The sequence below is a fragment of the Symsagittifera roscoffensis genome, chromosome 4 (assembly GCF_963678635.1).
Source record: "Symsagittifera roscoffensis chromosome 4, txSymRosc1.1, whole genome shotgun sequence".
NCBI lineage: Eukaryota > Metazoa > Xenacoelomorpha > Acoela > Convolutidae > Symsagittifera > Symsagittifera roscoffensis.
In genome coordinates, this window is record NC_087065.1 from 9,556,353 (window position 1) to 9,578,495 (window position 22,143).

The following is a 22,143-nucleotide window of genomic DNA, read 5'->3' on the forward strand; positions in this document are numbered from 1 at the left end:
AGAACAAACGACACGAAATTGAAAAACTTTTTTTTTCAGGACTATTTGTTACATAACTCGTTCAACGGATCATGTTAATTATTTATAACCCTTGTCCCGGTGCAAAAAGGAAACTTCACCCCGATTTTTTTGGAATCCTTATTCACCCCGACCCCTTCTCATCTGAAAAAATTATATTTCAGCCTGTGCTCATAAACAACTTCTCAAATGTTTTTGTCCAATGCTGGCTAAATTCTTTACATAGTTCTTTTTGCTGCCGTTCACGATTGAATTTTTTGCGTTTTGGTATCAATGACTTCATGTGTCAATCGTAAAAGGTGCACATTAAACCACAGAAAAACTTGTTTAACGACTAAACTTTAATTATCAGAAGTTGCGTATTACTTCGTTGAGTATTTTGATTCGCTTCAACTTGTGCAAATCTGACAAAAGGTGTATTTGGTTAACTAAGCACAAAAATCAATTCAACTCAAACCGTCTATTGTACCAACGTACCAAGTTTAAAACTTTACCATTGTCGTCTTTGCTAAAGTCAACACGAGCTTACATTGCATTTGTTAACTATATAGATAGTTAACAGTCTAAGACCTCAGAACGATTATTTGTTGTTGAAAACAGAAAGATTGAGAAAAAGAGAGAGTTTTGATCCGTTATTGGTTCAAAACATAGATCTAGAGTTTGATCAGTAGCAGATCAAATTTGCAAACTTTAGCTTGTCGTCGACTCGGGTGACGCAAAGTGGACCGACGACTTCCTACTCAAATCCTACTGTTAGAATCAATCCTCTAAAATAGGTAAGAAAAACATATATACTATTTATCAAGCCCTTTAAGGTTCCCAGTTAACCAATAACCACCCCCCCCCCCCCCCCAACCCCATCCCCTGTACATCGAAAACTTTATTGCACTAGTTAAACACTAACGAAGATTTACTAACTCAATTTTAAAAAACCTGTTTCTATCGTGGCGAAGCTTTGAGCGTTCCGCTGGCCCTTTAACGGGTCTGATATAGATTTTTAAAATTACAAAACTTTAACCAACGATATGTTTAAAAATTTATATTTTTCAAGATTTTCCGAGATTTTTCAAGATTTTACGCTCCCAAAATAATTGTATCCGCCCATTTTGGCATTTTTATTTGACATGCTTAGATGGAGAATTAGTTGAAAAAGGAAATTTTATGTTTAAATGACGTACCCGACGTAATCAAGTTAACATCATTCCCCTGCATAGACCAAACTTTTCAAAATGAGCAAATTTTCAAAATTTTAATTTGGAACCCTGCGTGTCTTTTCTTTAAAAAACCTGAAAATTTAGACGCCAAAATTTGCACAGAATTTTTTTTTCAATTTTTGAAAATTATTTGGCCAGATCACAGCTACCGGAATTCTGCACATTTAGCTAGCTGCACAGCAACCGGTTATTTTTTTTGTTTTTAAAAGCTGTCAGTACACTGTGTTTGAAGGCAGTTACTGCACTGAAATTAATGTTTACTTTGATAATTTGATAACATTTTAATGATTTTTTGGAATATTAGAGAAAACTGCGTTTATGACCCAAACAAATGAACTAGTACTACACACTTTGACAATCAGCTCATGAGTCTCAAATGCGAGTTGTTAAAAAGTCCCCATTTTTTGAGGATTTTCAGGGTATGTGAAAAGTTCGAAAATGTGCTCAAATCAAAGAAAAAGCGAAAAAAAATTAAAAAGAGTTTTTCTCTGATTTTTGAGCTTCTTTCTTGTGTTCTGGTCGTTTTAGTTAAACTTTTATAAAAATAAGCATGCTTTTGTTCTGCAATTTAGCAAAATTGGCAAGTTTCAGTCCCCATAAGTTTAACTGAAGTGATTGCAAGCAAATATAGTTTATACGTAGTTCTCAGAAAACTAATATGTCTCGAAGTGCATAAAGAATCCAGCAAAATCTTTTCAAAAATCAAAATTTGTCGGGAGAAAAAACTTTTATCGAGCACAAGTGTTTTGTTTATTGTTAAATAGAATAACTCAGAAGAAAAACAACATTTTATGGATAAAATCTCACTAAAAAAAGAAGTTTGAAAACTATTGTTGATTTAAAAGGTCACTATTGTCAACTTTTTGATGCAAAACACGCAAGCTTGTTTAAACTTATTCAAGCGCTACTTTTTTTGTTTCGATCTCTATTATGTAACTAAATTAGTTTAAAAATTGAAATTTTGATATCAAGTTAACTTTACGATCGATATTCTGTAGAAACTTTCTTTTAGTGTGTTGTGATGAAAGAAAATTTAAATCCTCAAAATCTCTCTTTCAAACTTGAAATCTAGATCAGTGCATAAAATCCATAGAATGAAGGAAAACTATTTTTGAAAATTGGCTTTTTTGAAAAAAAATTCTCCAACCAACGTAACGTGATATATTTTGCATATTTTTACACTTTAGTTGGAGCCACTAGCTTATCTCAACTCTACTTGGAATAAAGTTTGAGCTGGATTCATTGGACCAATTAGTGAATAGGAAACGAAATTATTTAGTCCAAAGTTGAAACCCTCATAACGTTTTAAAAAAAAAACAAGCGTAGTGTATTTCGTCACTTTTGAAAGTCGAAACCATAATATGACTTGCTTCATAGGAAAAAACAAATAAACGATTTCTTTTTTCTAGACCAATATGGACGACCCAAAATCAAAATAACTATTTTTGAAGATTTTGGTTTTGCTTGTGGGGTGGAAATGTTTTTCAAGAGTTCTTTCAAAAATTATTAAGGTTTTTTGAACAAGTTTTAAGGCAAATTAAAAGGCAGTCAAGTTATTTAAAGCTTCGCTTTTGTACGAGCAGTCACGCTTCCGGAAAATCTCAAATTCATTTAGCCAGATTCGGGTGTGAAATGGAAAATTTTGAATGAAGGCAAGTCATAATCTAAGTAACAATTTTAGGGGGTCTTTTTGGTTATTTCCCTCTAGCTAATGAATTATAGATTAATAAAGATTAAAAAGTTTTTTTCCGCAAATAAATTGATTTTAGTGTATAATGCGCGGCTGATATACACAGCGTAAAATAAAGCTAGAAAATGCAAAAAGCTCTGTAAATGACTTTTAAAATTGCACTTGGCATCTTATTTATAAAAACTAGATGCAGAAAACGATCAAAAAGAGAGAAGAGAGCAATTTTGGGGCAAAATAGGGTAAAATGTTTTTTTTTATCAGTCCCAATTTAAAATGTTGCATTTCCTAGTACTATTATTCCAATTTTGTTCTAAAAAATTTTTTTAAACTTATTTTCTATTATTTAGTGGGGTATAAATGAAAGACCCAATTTTGAATTTCTCTACTATCTATCACTTTTTTGTTCAGGGGGGAGATTCATAAAAATCACATATGCTTTACCACTGAATTATTTCTAAATAGGGGTGGCATTTGGTTAGATACCATAGAGGTGGTATTTAAAGAGACCCCAGATCTTAAAAGGGATGTACTTACCCTTAGGGTATCTACTCCTATAAAAAAGCAGTAGTTTAGCAATAGAGTGTTCAATTTATATTTCTTGAAAGGAGGGGGTAATTGCTAAGTAGATCCGGATCTCTTTATTTGTTATTCCCGTAGAGTACGAAGTAACGAATTGCCACCCATAACAAAAAATAATTCAATGATTAAGCTTATGTGAATTTCGTACCTAGTAACGAATCTCCCCCCTTCTTTTTGTAAGAGGGGGAAAATAGCTAAAAAGACCCGTAGATCATCTTTTAATGGTGACAGTAGCGTGATGAAGGGGATAAGAGAGAGGGTTGGATAGTGACCGCTCACTCCCACTCAATATTGAAGTGAATTCTGGTTGCCAATTTTTTCCAAAGGGTACGAGCAGTCAAACTGTGGTACATTTTTACGACCTCCTTTTTTGGCAGGCCAACCTCATTAGTATTCTAAAGGCACCAAAATAACAAAACTTGAGGGGGGAGCGCTCTAACTACATTTTTGGTCATTTTTTTAAATTCCTCTCAACTTATGACAAAATAGGGTCTTTTTGGTGTTTTCGGAGAGCTCGGAAATTCAAATTGATTGACCCAATAAAAAGGTCGACAAATCGTTGGAGTTTTTCGAAAAAACATTCCCCTAAAAAAAGTTCTGCGCATGCCACTGATTGGTGGCTATGGTTTTTTTAAGCTGACTTTATTTCACAACTGATTATATGCAATCTTTCCTTCAGCCAGCTTTGCATGGTCACCGCAATTTGAAATTTAATTCCATAACAAGCAATTTGGGTAGCAAAAAGTTCCAATTTCTCTTGGCTTCCCTGTTGGAACATTTGTCTGCGCCCTATACCTTCGAGCAATTTCTGGCTTTCAACTGTTTTTGCATTATCGTGGCCTCAATTTTGTAAAACTACCGTATCCAAACGAGCATGCTGCCTATTTCCGCTTAACTTCTTTTTGTCTTGATTTCTTGCATATCGCTGATTAGATTTCAACGTCTGATATCTATGAACTTTTACTTATGGTTCTAGAGACAATTTTCCTTCGTTTTTTTTTTAATTCATTAATATTAATTTGGTTGCAAAGATCTTGAAAGATTGCACCATCTTTGAGAGTGTGGTCGTTGGTCGTTGCAGCATCTGGCTGTCCGTCTGTCTCAGCTGGATATCTCTTCTTGGAGATTACTCAAATATCCGAATCATCAGATAGCCGAACAGTTATTTTCGTCTCGGATAGCCAAAAGTCTTGAAGCTTTGCGTAAGTCTTGAACTAAATAAACCACCAGTAACTCTTTCGTCTCGGATCATCAAAACTTTGCGTAAATCTTGAACTAAATAAGCCAACAATAACTCACGCGGACGATACCACTCGTACCAGGCATACAGGAATGGTTTCCGGCGTTTTTAAAATTTGACTTTAAATTGGTAAGCTAGTTAACCAAACCGTCTTGGGGGGATAGCATATCAACTTGGCTCCAAGTTCGAGTTTTCACCCAATCAGAATCGGGCTTTTTACATGCAGCGCTTAGCAAATTTAACGTGATATAAATGGTGGGGAAGATCTTGGTCTACCAGGGAGGAGGATGTTGATCCTAGTTTCCTTTTTGTGCTAATTTGCGGTCAATTTTTGGCTATCCGGTTAACAAATTTTATTTTGGCTAGGGGTACTCCTCTGAGCACTCGGCTTTCTGAGTAACTCGGCTATGTATCACGCCACCCCCGAAGTGACCGTTTATTTTTCTCCGCCTCTCTCGCTCTCTTTCTCTCCCTGGCTCTTTGATCTCATTTCATAACCATGTGAGCAAACTTGTGTCATTCAAGTAGAGTGTTGGTAATACCATTTTTTCCAAGTTCAAACGTCATCATCATACATATTCTTTAACAGTTGTCGCCATCCAAGCTTGAAATTCAATGCTGGATCTTCTAAAGATTTTCCTTTTTTTTCTGGCGAACTGATGGTAAGAATGGTATGAACATAAACAAAGAATTTCAGCACAGAGACCACAGAGGATAGTATGAGATACACATAAGTTACATCGCAGATAAGAAAGTATTTGCTTTCTATATTTGCATTTTTAGAGCAAAAAATACATTCAGCTACAAAATTCGACCTTTTCAATTTTGCCAATCCATATGAGAAATTTCAATCCATTAAAACTTATCATTAGTTCATGCCTGTCTCTTTTTCTGCCACGCAATCTTTTTAAATGTTTTGAAAAATGTTAACGATGTGAAAAAAAAACATGATAGTTTCTGTGTAGATTTTTATTTCTTGGATCGATCTACGTAAAATCTCCTGGAATTCAGTTTTTCAAGACACCGTTGATTTAACCATATTATGAAAATTTCAAGTATACTTAGTTTTTTCTGATCAATTTATCTACTTTTTTTTCTGGAAAACAAACTATTTATATTCTATCGCTTCGAAAATATAAATCCAGTTTTTATTTATTGTTACTATTTTCTAAAATTGGTATACTTATAGTTTTCAAATTCTGTTTTTGCCTGAACTGAAGTTTCGCTTATTGTTTTAAAGTCGCTTCAAACATGCCGTCTTTTGTGGAACAATAACACGATGATTTGTGATGGTAAAGTCTTAAACATTCGACGCCAAGTTAACCTTCGGTATAGCAAAACGCGTTCTTGCCAGTTCGGTCTTAACTTGTTCCTTTCAAATATTCGGTTCTATTTCAAAGCTGAACAAAATTTGTTTGCGACCTGATTTGATTGTTCTTCCATGATGACAAATGTCTAGATTTGCTGAAGATAAACAATAAGAACTCGAAGAATATTAGATCTGACTTTTTCATTAATTTTGTTTTAAATTCGCAAATTATTCTTTTACTGCGTTGATTATGGTCTTGAAGTGAAATAAAAGAAGGTAAGAGCAAGGGATCAAAGATTTTTACGAGAGAAAGGGCCAATTTTCGATAATATTTTCCAAATTTTGCCATTTTTTTTATATTCAAAATTCAGAGCTGTTCTAAAACGCTAATGCACCCATTTTATAAAAAGTTTTCTGTTATTCTGAAATGTGGTCGCAATCTATGACGTTATTTTTCTAATATTTTGGTTAAAAAAGTAGCATTTTTGGCGTTTCACTCTGCCTCGATAAATATGGTTTGTATTTAGATTGGCGCCAATCAAAAAATTTCAAGACATATTTGTCGGTCAAAAAAGGGTTTCGTTATATATTGATTTAAGGGGGAGACCCTTCTGAAATGTTTTGGCGGTTAGATTTTTGAGTAGGCAGTTGCAGTTAAGAAGTTTATCGAACCCACCCTCCCCCCCCCCCCCCCAACACACACACACACACGCCACCCACACACACACACACGCACAGATCACGTCATTGGTCAGCAAAAATTCCGCGGGCGGTGGTTTGCTTGTGCGTGACTATTGCATAACTGGGATACGTAAAATCAATAATGGTATTTGCAGGGGCAGATTTAGGGAGGCTGTGGGCGGATCTGCCTCCCCCCCCCTCCCCCCAGGAATTCGATCCCCTGCCGACCCATAGGGTCCCCCCTTTGTACTAATTTGAAATATCCATTTTTGGTGATGGACCCTAAAAATTTTCTTACGGCGCCTTGAGCGCCAATATACACTAACTTTGAGGGGGAGCGCGCGTCGGAAAAACGCGATTTCTTGTTCAAAATTGTCCAAAAATTGCCTAAAAACGCCTGTTTTTTGGCCTGTTTTTTTTTTAAAATTGCCAGCGGCGCAGAAATTTTGGCCAAACGGACTTTTTAATGATTTGGGAGAGCTCGGAAAATCAGTTTGGTCGACCTAAATAAAAAGGTCGAAAAATGTTCGAAAATTTTTTGAAAATCCGCCCCCTCGAGAAAATCGTAGATCCGCCCCTGGATATTTGTACTACAATTTGTTACAAAAATAGTTTGTTGAAGTAATATTTTAGCTTAAGTCAAACCTTATTTTTATCGCAGTTTTTTTAATCTAAGGTGTTGCTATTCTGTTTCAGAAGAAAGACATTATAAACAGAAGGAAGCGGTTTAAACATCATATCTGGAGTTCATTCATGATAGCAAACGAGTTTTCAATAACCAAGTTCTTGTTATAACTTATTAACTAGAGATAACTCGTGAGTGGCGAGTGAAAGCGTGAGCCGAGATGGCGGACTTGAAGTTGACGATACAGGTGGCCAAGGCGACCAATTTGCCCAATGTGGAAAAAAAGAGAGACTCCTCCGATCCATACGTCAAACTCACTTTCAAATGTAAGCAAAACACACTCAGCGAAACATTTTCCCGGTTTTGTCCCTCCTCCCCACAAATAAATTATCAAAATGGCCTAAAGAAAAGTATTTTTAGTATATTACGGTTCATAGAAATACAAAGTATTGATCGACCTTTTTTCCTTGTTCGGTTGGATCGACTAAATTTGAGCTATCCTTGAACGCTACTCAAATTTAATTTTCGACAAAATTTATGGCGACAAAAGCAAACCAAGTACGATTTTGAACAAAAACTTTTGGCACGTGCTCCCCGCGTCCCTCTCAAGACCCTTCTTTAAAACTACTGTTATTTGGTTATTTACTGGATAGCCGAAAAAGTTTAAAGTTCCTGGATAGCTAAAAACAACTTTGTTATCGGATAGCCGGAAAAAATGTTACCGGCAGGTAAAAAAATGCACAAAAGGCTAAAAAGCGTTGTTATCAGATAGCCGAAAAAAAATTTGTGATAAGATTATTAAGACCATTTATCCACGGGGGAAAGGACCAACACAAGAACTGTACAGTTCATCACGGCGAACCGCTGTTGTGCCCCTGTTTAAGAACTACATGCAATTTTTTTTGGTTATAAGATAGAGGAAAAAATTTTGCAATCTAGATCTCTGAAAGAATAGTATTACACAAAATAAATATTTTCATAGTTAACGCCAAATTGTTGGCATTATTAGTGACCTTGAGCCATTTAAACGGTCAAAACACGGCGGTTATATGCTAATTAGTTCTTAATACGTTTCTTTACACGGTTTTACGGTTGAAGGGAATTGGAGTTCAGACATCAAAGTTTTCATTTTAAGGTTAATAAATTTTGCTCACGTTCGTTAACCTAAAAGCATAATGCCAGCAAAAACTGGCTCTAACTATAGTTGATTGGAAATTTTGTTAGCTTAGTTTTGAAATATAGGATATTTTAGTCGTTCGAAAAAAAACTACTACAAATTTCGTGACGAAATTGTCTTTTCAGTCATATTTTGTCTTGTTGCTATTTAAAGGTCAATTTAAAGGTCAAAACACGTCGTTTTTGTGTTAGTTAATTTTTTTATACTGTTATTTACACGGTTTTACGGTTGAACGGAAGTGAAGATCCGGCATCAAAATTACCATTTTAGGTGAATAAATTTTGCTCACGTTCGTCGACATGAAAGCATATTGCCAACAAAATGTGGCTCAAACTATAGATAATTGGAGTTTTTGTAAGCTTAGTTTTGAAAAACAGGATATTTTAATCGTTCGAAAGAAAAGTACTCCAATTTTTGTGACAAAATTGCTTTTTTTAGTTATTTTTTGTTTTTTTTTGCTAATTAAATCAGCAGGAATATTTCAGATTCTTTGTTTATTCGGGAGTTCGGCTCTGTGGGTACGCACCCATACTTCCCTCTAACTAGAGCCAAACTAAAATATTTCTACCAACCTTTATTTCGGAACGCGGGGAAGATCAATCTAGCTGGAAGGATGTTAACTTGGTCCAAAGTTTAAGTTCGTTTTTGGGGCTTTTTGTGTGCTTTGGATCACAGTCATCAGTCAAATTTCGTCAAAAATACTGAATTTTTGTTCCGCCTTTTCTGGTTTTTATAACGCTAATAGTCGGCAGAAAAACTAGAGCACACAAAAAGCCTCAAGAATCGAACTTAAACTTTGGACCAAGTTAACATCCTCCCCGCTAGATTGATTTAAAGGGGAGGACGTTATCATGGTTCAATGCTGGAATTCTCACCCAATGCTGAGCTTTTTTGCCCCAAAATAAATTTTGGTAAAAAAATGTTGGGAAGATTTTAACTCCAGTCTAATTTATGCGTTATTTGGGAATCCATTATTACACATGCAAAGCTCGTGTAGTTTTTCCAATTTAAGTCGCAAATTTTGTTGCGACAAATTGTGTTCATTTTGGAAGTGCTCATTTTGATCAATAACCAGATACTAAGAACAGCCAATGCTAAAGATAGTTTAGCTTCAAGGTATCACGGATCTGTAGCGTAGAGGTAGGGAAGGAGAACCGCCTCAAAATAAGAGGGTTCGAACCTGGGCAGGGTCGGATACTTTTAATGATTTTTGTCGTATACTAGTCAAAATGCGTTCGCTCTATGAATTGAGGTATGTTACTTGTTTTTTTTTCAAAATGACTGGTACTGCTTGTGTGTCAAAATTAGCTTGCGTTCCTTAGCAATTATGTAGACTCAAAATTGGCGTGCGCCACTTAAGAAGTTTTGTAGACTCATTCAGTTTTTCCCAGTAGCGTTATCGGTTATGATTTTGATTGTGTGTGCGAAGTGCAACTTTGTCTCTGTGTAAAACAATTTTGAGGAAATTATCATTTGTTGTCAAATACAATACGTTATGGTCTATTTAGAACATGAAGGTCATTAGGGCCTCGCCGTGATACGAGCAGTCTCATCATGATTTTACAACCATTGTTAATTATACTGAAAACTTAAGTTAATTCGGAACAGGGCGCCGCTGCGAAACAAACAATTTTTTTTCATTTTGAGACTTTCAATTTAATTTTATTGTTCCGATTTTCGATACGAAAGTAACGGAATATTTGTGCTCGGGGTGGGTTTTTTTTCTTCAGACAAACTTCGACTGTTTAACTAGCCATTTTTGGCGGAATTTTTTTATATCATTCGAAAGGTATTGTTGTCTTGAGCTCAAATTTGAAAAGATATTTCACCTGTGATTATTTTTCGTAAAGTTATGGGGGTTTGAAGATTGCCATTTTGGCCAATTTGGGACAATTAACGCGCGATATATTTCGGGCTAATAACGCGTAAGCGGAGAGTTAATCCGTCTTAGAAATCGTTCCAAATTGGTTTAACGAAGCTCATTTGCCATAATTGATTTGTTACAAGTAGCGAAATATATCCTTTTGTACTTTATATGGCGTGTGGGGGATGATTTTCATAAAAAATTTCGAATTTTAGAAAAAAAAAGTTTAATTTTGTTCTATTACTTTTAATTTTTTAATGTTATTACTGCTCCATAAAGCTTAATGGGCAGTCAGAACATTCAGGGCTTCGCCCTGATACGAGCAGTCTTGTTTTGCTTTGGGGCTAAATAATTTTAGTCATTAGTATCTTTATGGTATGCTTGAAGGAACGACCGAAAAATTAATGCGCCTTGTAAGTGAGTCTCATGGATTAATATACTGCGATGACCAGTTTCAAGTTACGATTAAGTGAATTTTGGTTTAATACTACGCCTTTCCATACTTTATTGCAACAAAAACGAAAACTCGCTAGATTTTAATTAGCTCCGCTTTTTTTGATTGCGCAAAAAAGTTACGTTTTTCACTTGTTCGCACTTGTTCGCAAGTATTATATAACTTTGATTATTTGACATAACGAATGTTCGTCATATCGGATGTTTGCCCTTGAACATTTGAAATTTAATGATTTGTATTGTTGGAAAGCCTGGGTCTAGTTTTGGCGAAATTGGGAGAAGGTATTTTTTGTTAAATTTTGTGTAATTGCCGATTAACTAACTTAAAGAACAGCAAATTTTAAAACCAATTGTGGCGCATGCTAACCATTCGCAGTATAGTTTTCAGATGGTTATGCGATGAGTTTGATTCTGAATACTACTGTAGTTAATACCTTGATTTCTGTTTTTACTCTAAGTTTTTCAGACATAATTTGGTTTCTGACTAACAATTTTTCCTGGAATTTTTTGTACCAACTGAAAAGACTTGATGGCTGAGATCTAAACTGGCAAGATATTCAAACTGCGATTGTTTTTTTGTGATTTGAATGTTAACGTGGTTTGAAAAAAATGTGGGTTTTAAAATTGGCAATTTGACCTATTTGAGATCATAATTTGCTTGGAGATTTCGTTTTTCTATCGCCAAATTAATCCGACTGAAATAGTTCAGTAGGATTCTATCAGAAACCATATCAGAAATCTATTTGAAATCCAATTTTCCTTTTGGGGCAAATTAATCTGGCTAAAATCATTCCAAATTGCATTGTGCTGGCCAGGTTATTGCTGTAAGTTTCCATTAATCAGCGCTAAAGATCCTCTTTGTATTTGAGAAGATGTGTGGAACAGGTTTTTTTGAAAAAAAGTTAAAAACCTTAACTTTTAGCTAAAATTTATATGAGACACTGCAAAGGGTAGCCCGACCCTTCAAGGTTTCGCTTTCATATGAGCATTTATGCTAAATTTTTGTAGTTGTGTAGCTAATTGAGCAATTTAAAACAACCTGACAGGACTAGCATAACCCAATAGAAGCAAAAAAAGCCAAACAGGAAAATTATTGCAAAAGTTATTAATGTTTTTCGAGCCATTCAAACAAGGTTGTTTGCATCAGAACGAAGCCATGAATGTACCGACTGCCCTTTGAAGTCTATGAAGTACTTCTGATGACTGCGCTATAAATTTTCTAGGGGCGGGGGGGTGCGGTTTTTCGAAAAATTTTGAAAAGTTTGCGGACCTTTTTCACAAATTTGACAACCAGAAATTTGGCAACCAGAATTGAGGAGTGGGGGGTGGTGGGGGTAACTGACACACAGCTTTGATAAGTTTCGATATCCCATATTTGTAAAACCATACATCAATCACAGAGTAATTTCAGCTGGTCGTTCGACATGTAGGTTTATTACTTTGTTTCATTATTATTTCCGAAACTAATGTTTATTAATTGAATTGATTTGTTAGTTTGTTTTTCGGATCAGCTGCACAAAATCCACCCCCCCCCCCCAAATTGATTTAAATTAATAATTTAGGTAATTAATAGCATACAAAAATCCAATGCCTCATAAACCTGCAAAAATCTTTTTCATTGGTGTGTTTGTTTGAAATGCACATTTTAAATGAAATTAATTTACGGGGGAATTTCTGCAATTCTAGGGTTGGCAACATCGGGGGGGGGGGGGGGTGTGTCTATTGTACCTTGTACTGTTTCTCTTCTTTTTTTTTCAAATGAAAGTGAACACTTAAATGAACAGACGTGTGATAACTAATTCTGAATATTTCAAGTATTCACTCTAAAAAAAAAGTTGAGCTACACTTACCTTAGTAAGTACCTCAAGTTATCAGAAGAGTTGAGGCAAAAAGTGCTTACCCTAATCTTAGCTCAGGCCAACATAACTATAATATTTTGACTCACCTCAATTTTGGCCTAAAACTTGTGAAAAAAATAAAAGTAACCAAAGTAAGTTCGGGTGAATTTCGGTAACATTTTGAAGGTGACTTTTTAATTGCTGATTTTTTTGAAAGCAATGAAGAGTAGAATGATGTGGATAAAAATTCAAGGTAGCTCCCTTGCATTTTTATCCACATCATTCTACTCTTCATTGCTTTCGAAAAAATCAGCAATTAAAAAGTCACCTTCAAAACGTTACCGAAATTTACCCAAGCCTACTTTGGTTATTTTTATTTTTTTTCAGAATAAGATTTACTAAAAGCACTTTTAAGGTATAATTTACATGAACTACCACTGACCTTTAAGTCATTTAAGATAATTTTACCTCAACTTTTTGGAGTGAAGATTTTATTAACTTAAGTGTGTCTGGCTTCAACTTATTCCAGTAAAAAATATCTGGCTTTTGCTCTTAACCTACATCTATTACTCGGAATATTTCATGAAAAGGCAGAAATTGATCTATTGTGTGTCAATGATTTGTTTTGTACTAACAAAACTGCTGTTTGAACCATTCAAGCTAAAATGAAGTCTTCCCAAACGTGAGACATCGAGGGCGGGGATATGGCGACAATTCGTAACAGACGACAGTTCGTAACATGCGACAGTTTGTAGCAAGCGACAACTCGTAGCAACGCATTGTCAAGTAGTCCGCTGGGCTTGCATTCGGCACGAGAAGAATACTGCTCGTGAATCAATGTTCCCCCTTTAGTCTACTGTTACGAACAGTCACTTGTTACGAATTGTCGCATGTTACGAATTGCCGCCTCACGCCGCACAGTGGGCACTCAGAGCAAGGGGAAGGGGGAGTGAAAAACTAATCAGAATGTCGACCCTCATTTTTTCGAAACTCCAGAAGTAAAAAGACACTCTGGAAATTTTCATTTTTTCACGGTGTCAAAGCAAGCTTCATGTACTGAAAAAGCATTTCATGTAAGTTAAAATTGAGTAAAATGTGTTTGCAAGAGTTAAAAAACTGTTTTTTTAACGGCTTCGAGTCCTTCCACACCTCTTAGAATGCATATAACGAGGCAGCGCAGTAGAAAATCTGCTTAAGAAGTTCCGCGTGCGCAAACAATTTGTTCAACTTCGTGGTTTCTTTTCAGCCAAATCTGTGAAGAGTGAACACATTGACAGCAACAACAACCCAGAATGGAACGAGGTCAGTCCTCTTTCCCTTTCCAAGACCCGATACCCCTAAAGTTTCCTGGTCCTACTTTATTTTTTCAATTAAAACTACCATACCTTTAGAATATTGGTGATTGTCTTATTAATTGGTTTTCGCCCTTACTGATAGTTTTGTTTTGGATAGCTTGCAAGGGTATTTATTTTGATTTATGACCAAATAATTTTTGTTGGGCGCTTTTTTGGTGCAGCCCCCATAATACCCCCTTAAACACTCTATTGCTGGAAACTGTCTAATAATTCGAGCCGATATACAAATATGGTGAATCAATTATATATTGATAAGAGGTGTTTAGTCGCACGAGATAGAGCTAGGAGCTGCTCTGTTGGCGGGAGATGTGTTGGAGGCCGTAATCAAGGACTACGAGAGACTAGGATCCGACAGGTCAGTTTTGCAGACCATAATACTTGCATTGGATAATATCTAAAATCGGATCGACGCAAAACAACAATCGATCAGAACAAAAAATTACCTATTGCCGAGTCAATTGCTTTGCAAATTTCATGAAAGTGAGATTTTTCTTGTACCCCAACAAACTTTAAATCGGTTTTTTTTCTATAGTTTGCACACAACTATTTTCTCGTTTTTTGGTTTAAAAAAATTTTTCCACCTAAAATACTTAATTGAAAAAATTCTTCTGATTTTTTTGCGCCAAACAAGACAAAATAATCCAATTCTGATCATTTGTCTCAATAATTTTTAAATCGGCAGGAATTGTTTGTTTAATCAAGAAGTGTTTTGTCAATAAGTGCAATATAATTATATGACCCAAAATTACCAAATGATTATATGAGCTTCTCTTTGAACTGAAAATTCAAACAATTTGCGGGAAATATTTTTAACCTATCAGTTTCGAGCATTATGATCTAATTTTGAGATCATTAAAAACTTCAGTTTTTGGCCATTTATCAGAAAAGACCAAGTGGCCCATTTGAACTTTCTTTTCCCCTAAACTAGGCAAGTGATCAACCATTTAAACAAAGCAGTTCATTTGAGCAGTAAGTCATAATTGAAATGCTTTTAGATAAATGGTTGATCTTAAACTGATTGGGCGGATATTTTGTCTTCTCTACAATTTAGCAAAACTATTTACGGATAATTAGACAAATTTTGTCAAAGAATCTAATGGTTCTCGAGTTCTTTTTCATATAGAATTGGATCAACGAACTGAACTAATTGATACCGGCAATCCTCAAAAAAAGTACGAAAAAATCATAAATCTATTTGAAATATAATTAGTTTTAACTTCTATTCTCAGCCTTGTTGAAATCGGCTATCCGGGAACGAAAAATATTTTTCAGCTATCCAGGAGCAATTTTACTTTCCGTCTGACCGTGAACAATTTTTGCTTTCGTCTACCGAGATTAATTTTTTTGGCTAGCCGGGTATTCGGCTATGTGACACACCCCCATTTTTTTAAACTCAAAAATTAGTAAGCTTAGATTTGATTAATTAAGAACTTCGTTAGGCCCAGAAGGCTGCAAATGTATTGGCTCATAAAGTAAACAAGACAACTGGTATCAGGGCGAAGCCCTGAATGTTCCGTCTGCTTTTTATGGTCTACGGAGTAATCTAACATAAAAAAATTAAATCAAAAAACTAAAAATTTAGTTGAAAAGCTATTTGTAGTTTTTTGTGCGCCAAACAAGATAAAATAATCAAATTGTGATCTTTTTTGTCCCTAGCAGTATGGTTGCAGGAAATGTTTTCGTAAAAGAGGATTGTATTGTCAGTAATTACGATATAATTAGATGACCCAAAATTACCATATCTTTATATGAGCTTCTGTCTGCATTGGAAATTCAGACTTCAATTTGCTGGAAGTTTTTTTAACTTACCAAATTTGAATTTTATGGTCTATTTTGGAGATCATTAATAAAAATAAGTTTTGAGCAGTTTATCAAAAAATCAACTTTCCCATATGAACTATTTTTCCTCTAAACTAGCAGAGTGATCAACCCGTTAAACAAAATAGTTCATTTAGACAGTAAACCATAATGGAAATGGTTTTGAATACGTGGTTGATCTTAAACTGATTGGGCGGATATATTGTCTTCTCTATAATTTAGCAAAACTATTTACGGATAATTAGACAAATTTTGTCGAAGAAATTATTGATTCTCGAATTCTTTTTGATACAGAATCAGATCAATTATTTGAACGAATTGATTTGAATGATCCTCAAATAAGAGTCCAAAAAATTCCGTTTTTTTTTAAATGTACAATTTTTCCAATATTAATAATAAATCTATTTCAACTAATGTTAACTTCTTTTTTCAGCCTAGTTCACATCGGCTATCAAGATTTTTTTTCCGGCCTAAAATGAACGAGTTTTATTTTCGGCTATCACAGAGCAATTTTTTGGCTATGCGGGTACTCGGCTCTGTGACACGACTGCATTTTTTTACCCTTAAAAATTATCTAGCTGAGGATTGATTATTTCAAAAAATTGTTAAGCGTAGAAGGCCTTAAATAAATCTAATCATGACATGAACAAGACTGCGCGTACCAGTGTGAAGCCCTGAATGTTTTGACTGCATTTTAAGGTCTATGGAGCAGTAATAACATGAAAAAATGTAACAAAAAATACTAAACGTCCCCCCACACGCCATATAAACTACAAAATATTTATATTTCGCTCCTTGTAACAAATCAATTATGGCAATTAAGCTTTTTTCAACCAATTTGGAACGGTTTCTATGACGGATTAAATCTCCGCTCACGCGTTAACAGCGCGAAAAATATCGCGCAATAACTGTCCCAAATTGGTCAAAATGGCACTCATCAAAACCCCATGACTTTACATTAAATGATCATGGGTGAAATATTTTTTCAAATTTGAGCTCAAAACAACTATACGTTTCGAATTTTTTTTTCAAATGTGTCCAAAATTGCTTCTTAAGTCGAAGTTTGTCTTCAGAAATAAACCAACCCGTGCAAATATATTCCGTTACTTTCGTTTCGAAAGTCGGGACAATAATAGTTCTTTCTGCTGTTGAGCCATACTCCCACAAGTTCATTTCAAAGGAATCAGCAGACTTTACGAAATTAATTTAAAAAAAGAATTGTAATGATAAAACCGTGAAATGATTGTTTTATAGGACGATGGCCCAGTGCAAGATCTCTTTGAAAGACTGTCTGTCCAACCCGAATGTGGAGATCAAACAAGCCCTGATGGATGCGAGCAACAAGAAGCTAGACAACTCCTTTCTCTTCCTCAATCTAGCCTATTCGGGGGCTAAGAAAAAAAGTGGCGGTGGTGGGGGAGGCGGAGCATCTGCTGGGGGAGCAGCGGGCGCTGATGGCGGTGAAGGACAAGCAGATGGTATGTTTTGTAACATTCAATTTCCTATTTTAATTTGAAAAAAAAAAGATTTTGAGAAATAACGGAGAAATTTTGATGCACTCTTAAACTGTATTATAAAAGTAGGCCTGCTTTCTTCATTTGGTCTTATGGAAACGGTAGATATGAAAATTTTTGGGAGTTTGTAATGAGGTTGCCGCCCTATCCCAGAAAGAGAATTTATTCTAAGGGCTAGGCTCTTTTCCAGTTCCCCCCCTTTCAAATTTAATTTTGAAAAGCTTATTTAACGTTGTCATAATGCTATGAAAGTTGGCGTGGTGAACAAATCGACAACTGTGAACAGATTTGTTCTTCATACTTTACAGCGTAACATCACGCATTTAGCCGTAATAACACTTAAAACAAACATAAAACTCGGTACTTTGAAAGGGGGTAAACTGGGAAAGAGCCAAGGGCTATTATTAAAAGATTTGAAAATATCATCATAATGAATTTTCGAGTCTCTTATCCAACCCCCTTTCCTGGTATTTGTCAAAAGGGATGAAAGTTTGTTGTTAGTAGTAATGTTTTTGTTCGTCTAGACGTCGAATTAACCCTTCTTCTACTGTCATCTAAGTACAATCCATTGTTTTAGCCGAAGCAGCGGAAGAAGCGGGAGTGGCTGGTGATTTTGAGGAGCCGGTGGCGGTAGTGGATGCAGCCAGTGGGGATGCTGGGGCCATGCCAGACGAGGGTCCTCCGAGGACTGTCAAGACCAAGGAGTCCCTGAGAGGCACATTGCCCAAGAAAGCAATCGACTACCAGGTACTCTAATTAATCCTTACCGTCACAGCTAGCCGCTGAAAAACCATTCATCCACAGTGAAAAATAAATTTATAGCTAAACATTAGTTGGATGTTTCGATTTGACATACACATTCATGTGTTTAAACACTCCACTTGATGTACATTTCGTTGTGGCGAATCAATTTTGGCCATACCAAGTTTCAGTTTTGTGAACATTTGTTAGGTTAAGTTAAGTTAAAAAAAATATAGATGTATTAAGTTATAATAAATTTTTGTTGTTTTCCAGGTGAGGATCAAGATCTGGGAGGCTAGACAGTTGAAGGGAGGGGGTCTGAAGCCAGTGGTGAAGATGAAGATCGGCAGCCAGACTAAGTCTTCAAAGGTCAAGTCATCCGACAGTCCCTTCTGGGGAGAGGTGAGAAAAGGATACTCTTCTATTATGTAATTTTTCGAATCACTCTCTGAATGCTGTTTTTGAGAGTCCATTCACTTGTAATTAGAAACATTTGAAAGCAAAACTTCTCAGAATTATCAATTTTTATTGATAATTATAATGAATGATTTTGGGTCCATGTGAAAATAATGACAACCCAAGTACTGAGTTTTTGATTTTTTTTGTCCTGAATGTGGAAACCAAAATAACCCCTCGTTTAAACATCCGGCTAATAAGCACAAGATGAGGCATCTCGAAAAGATGAGAAATTCGAAATCTTTCTGGTTTTTTTCCATGGCTTCAATTCAATTTAATGTTTAGATATTCTTCTTCAACTTCAACATGATCCCAGTTGAGCTGTTCGACGAAGTGATCGAATTCCAAGTGTGCACCTCACAGAGACTGAGAAGCGACGCTCTGATTGGTTCATTCAAGATAGACGTAGGCACAGTATGGGACGAGGACAGACATAGTGTACAAAGCAAGTGGCTCATGCTCACAGATCCCAACAGCGACTCAGGAGAACTTATGGGATACCTCAAGGTCTGTCGAAACCATGGGTACTCTGCAAAAATATTAGAGTACTCTATAATTTACTCTTGACCTTGAGTCACGTACTCTTGACCTTGAATCTTGTACTCTATAATTTACTCAAAAATATTAGAGTACTCTTTGCTATGTAGCTCTATAATTTATATATCGCGTCTCATTCGCTATCATTGTTCTGAACGGACAATCTGATAAAAAAAATATTTAAAACGATAGTTTTATTATAGTGCCTTCGGATTGTTATAAAAAACCCTTGGCTATAATTAGTTTGCTGGTTTCAATTTGAAAAAGTCAAAATGCGTCCCTCTACCAGGTATCCGCGATGGTGTTGGGAGCTGGAGATGAAGCTCCTCCGGACAACCAATTGGAGGAGGGAGACGACGACGTGGAGTCCAATTTGCTGAGACCAGCAGGAGTCCAGCTCAGACCCGCAACCTTCTGGATTAGACTGTTCCACGGAGAAGATGTGCCTCAAAGTACGTAGACAGTCATTCAGTATTTGATTTAACTGCTCTTAGATTTTCTGGCCTTTGAACTTGCTTTGCTGCTTGTATATTATTTTTTAAAATTATATCGTGCGGTGAAACTGCTCGTGCAGCCGAATTTTTATGCTTTGTGACTCATGTACAGCGCTGATTTAAATTAACCGGACAAAACGCATTAAACTTGAAATTTAAAACGCATTTTTCTCAAATTGGGTTGAGTTTAGGTGAAAACTTACGAAGACAAAACTTGCTTAGAATTTTAGCAGAATTAATATGGTGTAATTTGTTTTGCAAATTTCGGGTCATAAATTTTACCCCAAAAATGGGTTATTTTGGCTTTTCTTAGTTAATCAAAAATTACGCCAAAAATACCCAGTCGATCACAGACATAATTATATCAAAGTGAGCCCCTTAAGTAGCTCAACAAACTTTAAGAAGGGTATTTTCTCCAAAAAAAAATTGCATTTTGTTTAAAAACTGTTTTAAATAAAAAGTTGGTATTTTATATAGTAAAAATGACCTTTATTGTCTATCAAACAAAATTAAACTAACTTTTACAACATTTTGGAGATTATACCCTTCTTAAAGTTTGTTGGGCTACGTAAGGGGCTCGCTTTGATATAATTATGTCTGTGATCGACTGGGTATTTTTGGCGTAATTTTTGATTAACTAAGAAAAGCCAAAATGACCCATTTTTGGGGTAAAATTTCGGACCCGAATTTTGCAAAACAAATTACACCGTGTTAATTCTGTTAACATTCTAAGCAAGTTTTGTCTTCATAAATTTTCACTAAACTCAACCCAATTTGAGAAAAACGCGTTTTAAATTTCAAATTTAACGCGTATGTCCGGTTAATTTAAATCAGCACTGTATACAACTCACTTAATTAATATGGTTGCTTAATTAATATTCCTTATGTTTTCCTAGAAACTAGTCGTTATGCTGGCCAGCAAAAGACGATTTGCTAGCCCTGAGTTAAACCCAAACTACTAGTTGGTCTTATTTTTCTGTTCTCCGCTCTTGTTTCTGAACGATTTAATCTGTCTTGTTTCTCAATTCTGGTTCTAATTTTTTTTCGACTATTGTGTAGTTTCGAATTTTTGTTGTTGCTTTTCTAAGGTGGTTTTTGTTTTGTTCCAGTGGACACTGGTTCCTTCACGGCCATCAAGTCCTTCTTCTCCGGGGGAGACAAGGAGGAGGACATGAAGAAACAGGTGGACCCCTTCATCATCGCCAAGTTTGCCGGCAAGAGAGTGAAGAGTAGTGTCAAGTACACGAGCAATGAGCCCATATTCAACGAACAACTCCAGCTCAAGTTCAACTTCCCCTCCATGTGCAAGAAACTCAAGCTAGACCTCAGAGATTGGTGAGACTTTTGTGACATTTCCTCAAAATTTATGGTTTTCGACACATTTCTAGACAAGGCTAGCTTGAGAATATATTTTTGGGTGTTTATTATCGCTTATTGAGTACATTTTCGACAAAAAATGAAAAGCATATGCTGTTGAGCTCGATTATATAGAGAAGTAAAATTTATATCTCAGTAAAAATGAAATGTTTCATTACAAAAATCTGGAAGTTGTGGCAACAAGATTTCGTTTTTCTGCTAAAGGGTAGCAAGTTACGGGGGGAGGGTTAGGAATATAAAAAAACTCGAATATATTTTCGATTCATTTAAAAGGAGTAGCAATTTTTTGAAGTCTTAGATATTTACCCATTGAATTTCAATGCTGTGCTTTCAATTGAGTCTTCTGTTTTTTTTTGTCCAGGGACCAAATGAGTGGCGATGATCCGATTGCGATGTGTGAGGTGCTTCTGGATGCGATCAGCGTGACGGGCGAGCAGGGGTTCCTGCCGACGTTCGGACCCTGCTGGCTCAACTTCTACGGGGCTCCGAGGGAGGAGGGCAAAGAGGCCACTGGAGGCGAGAACGAAAGCCTCAACGTCGGAAAGGTAAAAAAGGATATATGAAAACATGTCATTCTTTTTTATTTAATAAATCAAATTATTCACGATAGATAAATTGGGAAAAGTTAAATATATCAGACTATCAATATCTCTGAAACTAGCTAATAAAATTTTGAAACTTTTTCGATTTAAAAAAAAATCAAGTATGAAGATTGTCACGCAAGTTTATTTCAATTGTATTACAAGCTACTAAACACTTTTTTGATTAAGTTTTTTTGATTAAAGCACGATAGTATATGATTGCTCTAGAGTGTTTAGATGATTGATCGTAGTTTAGAGTGTTCAAAACTTAACTATATGAAATTGAATGATCTCAGCATAACAATAAAAGTCACGTCTAAGCACCTTCCTTTTACCATGGGTTTGTGATTTCCAGGGCGAGGGTTGTGCATACAGAGGTCGCTTCATGCTTGAGATGGGGGCTATTCTGGACAAAAAGCCCGAAGCTGCAGTGATGCCAATCCCAGAAGAAAGCATTCTGGCACTCGGAGTAAGTACTTTCAACAATTCTCAAAACTGTTGCTTTTCTGTTTATTTGCACTATGATTTTCAAGATACATGTCTCAATTTGAAACCATTCCATTACCCATTTCGGCTTCTCAA

General features: G+C 35.7%; 1 protein-coding gene across 10 annotated transcripts in view; it reads left to right on the top strand.

Moving 5' to 3' along the window:
* Positions 1 to 450: 450 nt before the first annotated feature.
* Positions 451 to 22,143, top strand: part of LOC134844429 (dysferlin-like) — a 64,903-nt gene continuing 43,210 nt past the window's right edge. For 8 of the 10 annotated variants that reach the window (XM_063861102.1, XM_063861099.1, XM_063861107.1 and 5 more), the window contains exons 1-13: positions 451 to 794; positions 7,428 to 7,682; positions 12,262 to 12,276; positions 13,935 to 13,990; positions 14,310 to 14,398; positions 17,116 to 17,339; positions 17,953 to 18,122; positions 18,390 to 18,518; positions 18,858 to 19,079; positions 19,399 to 19,561; positions 20,713 to 20,938; positions 21,342 to 21,525; positions 21,917 to 22,030. In XM_063861102.1, the coding sequence (XP_063717172.1) occupies positions 7,577 to 7,682; positions 12,262 to 12,276; positions 13,935 to 13,990; positions 14,310 to 14,398; positions 17,116 to 17,339; positions 17,953 to 18,122; positions 18,390 to 18,518; positions 18,858 to 19,079; positions 19,399 to 19,561; positions 20,713 to 20,938; positions 21,342 to 21,525; positions 21,917 to 22,030 (1,698 nt within the window). In that variant the 5' untranslated portion in view covers positions 451 to 794; positions 7,428 to 7,576. Of the gene's footprint in view, positions 795 to 6,052; positions 6,327 to 7,427; positions 7,683 to 12,261; positions 12,277 to 13,934; positions 13,991 to 14,309; positions 14,399 to 17,115; positions 17,340 to 17,952; positions 18,123 to 18,389; positions 18,519 to 18,857; positions 19,080 to 19,398; positions 19,562 to 20,712; positions 20,939 to 21,341; positions 21,526 to 21,916; positions 22,031 to 22,143 lie in introns of those variants that run through there. The other 2 variants (XM_063861100.1, XM_063861104.1) reach the window with 2 other exon arrangements.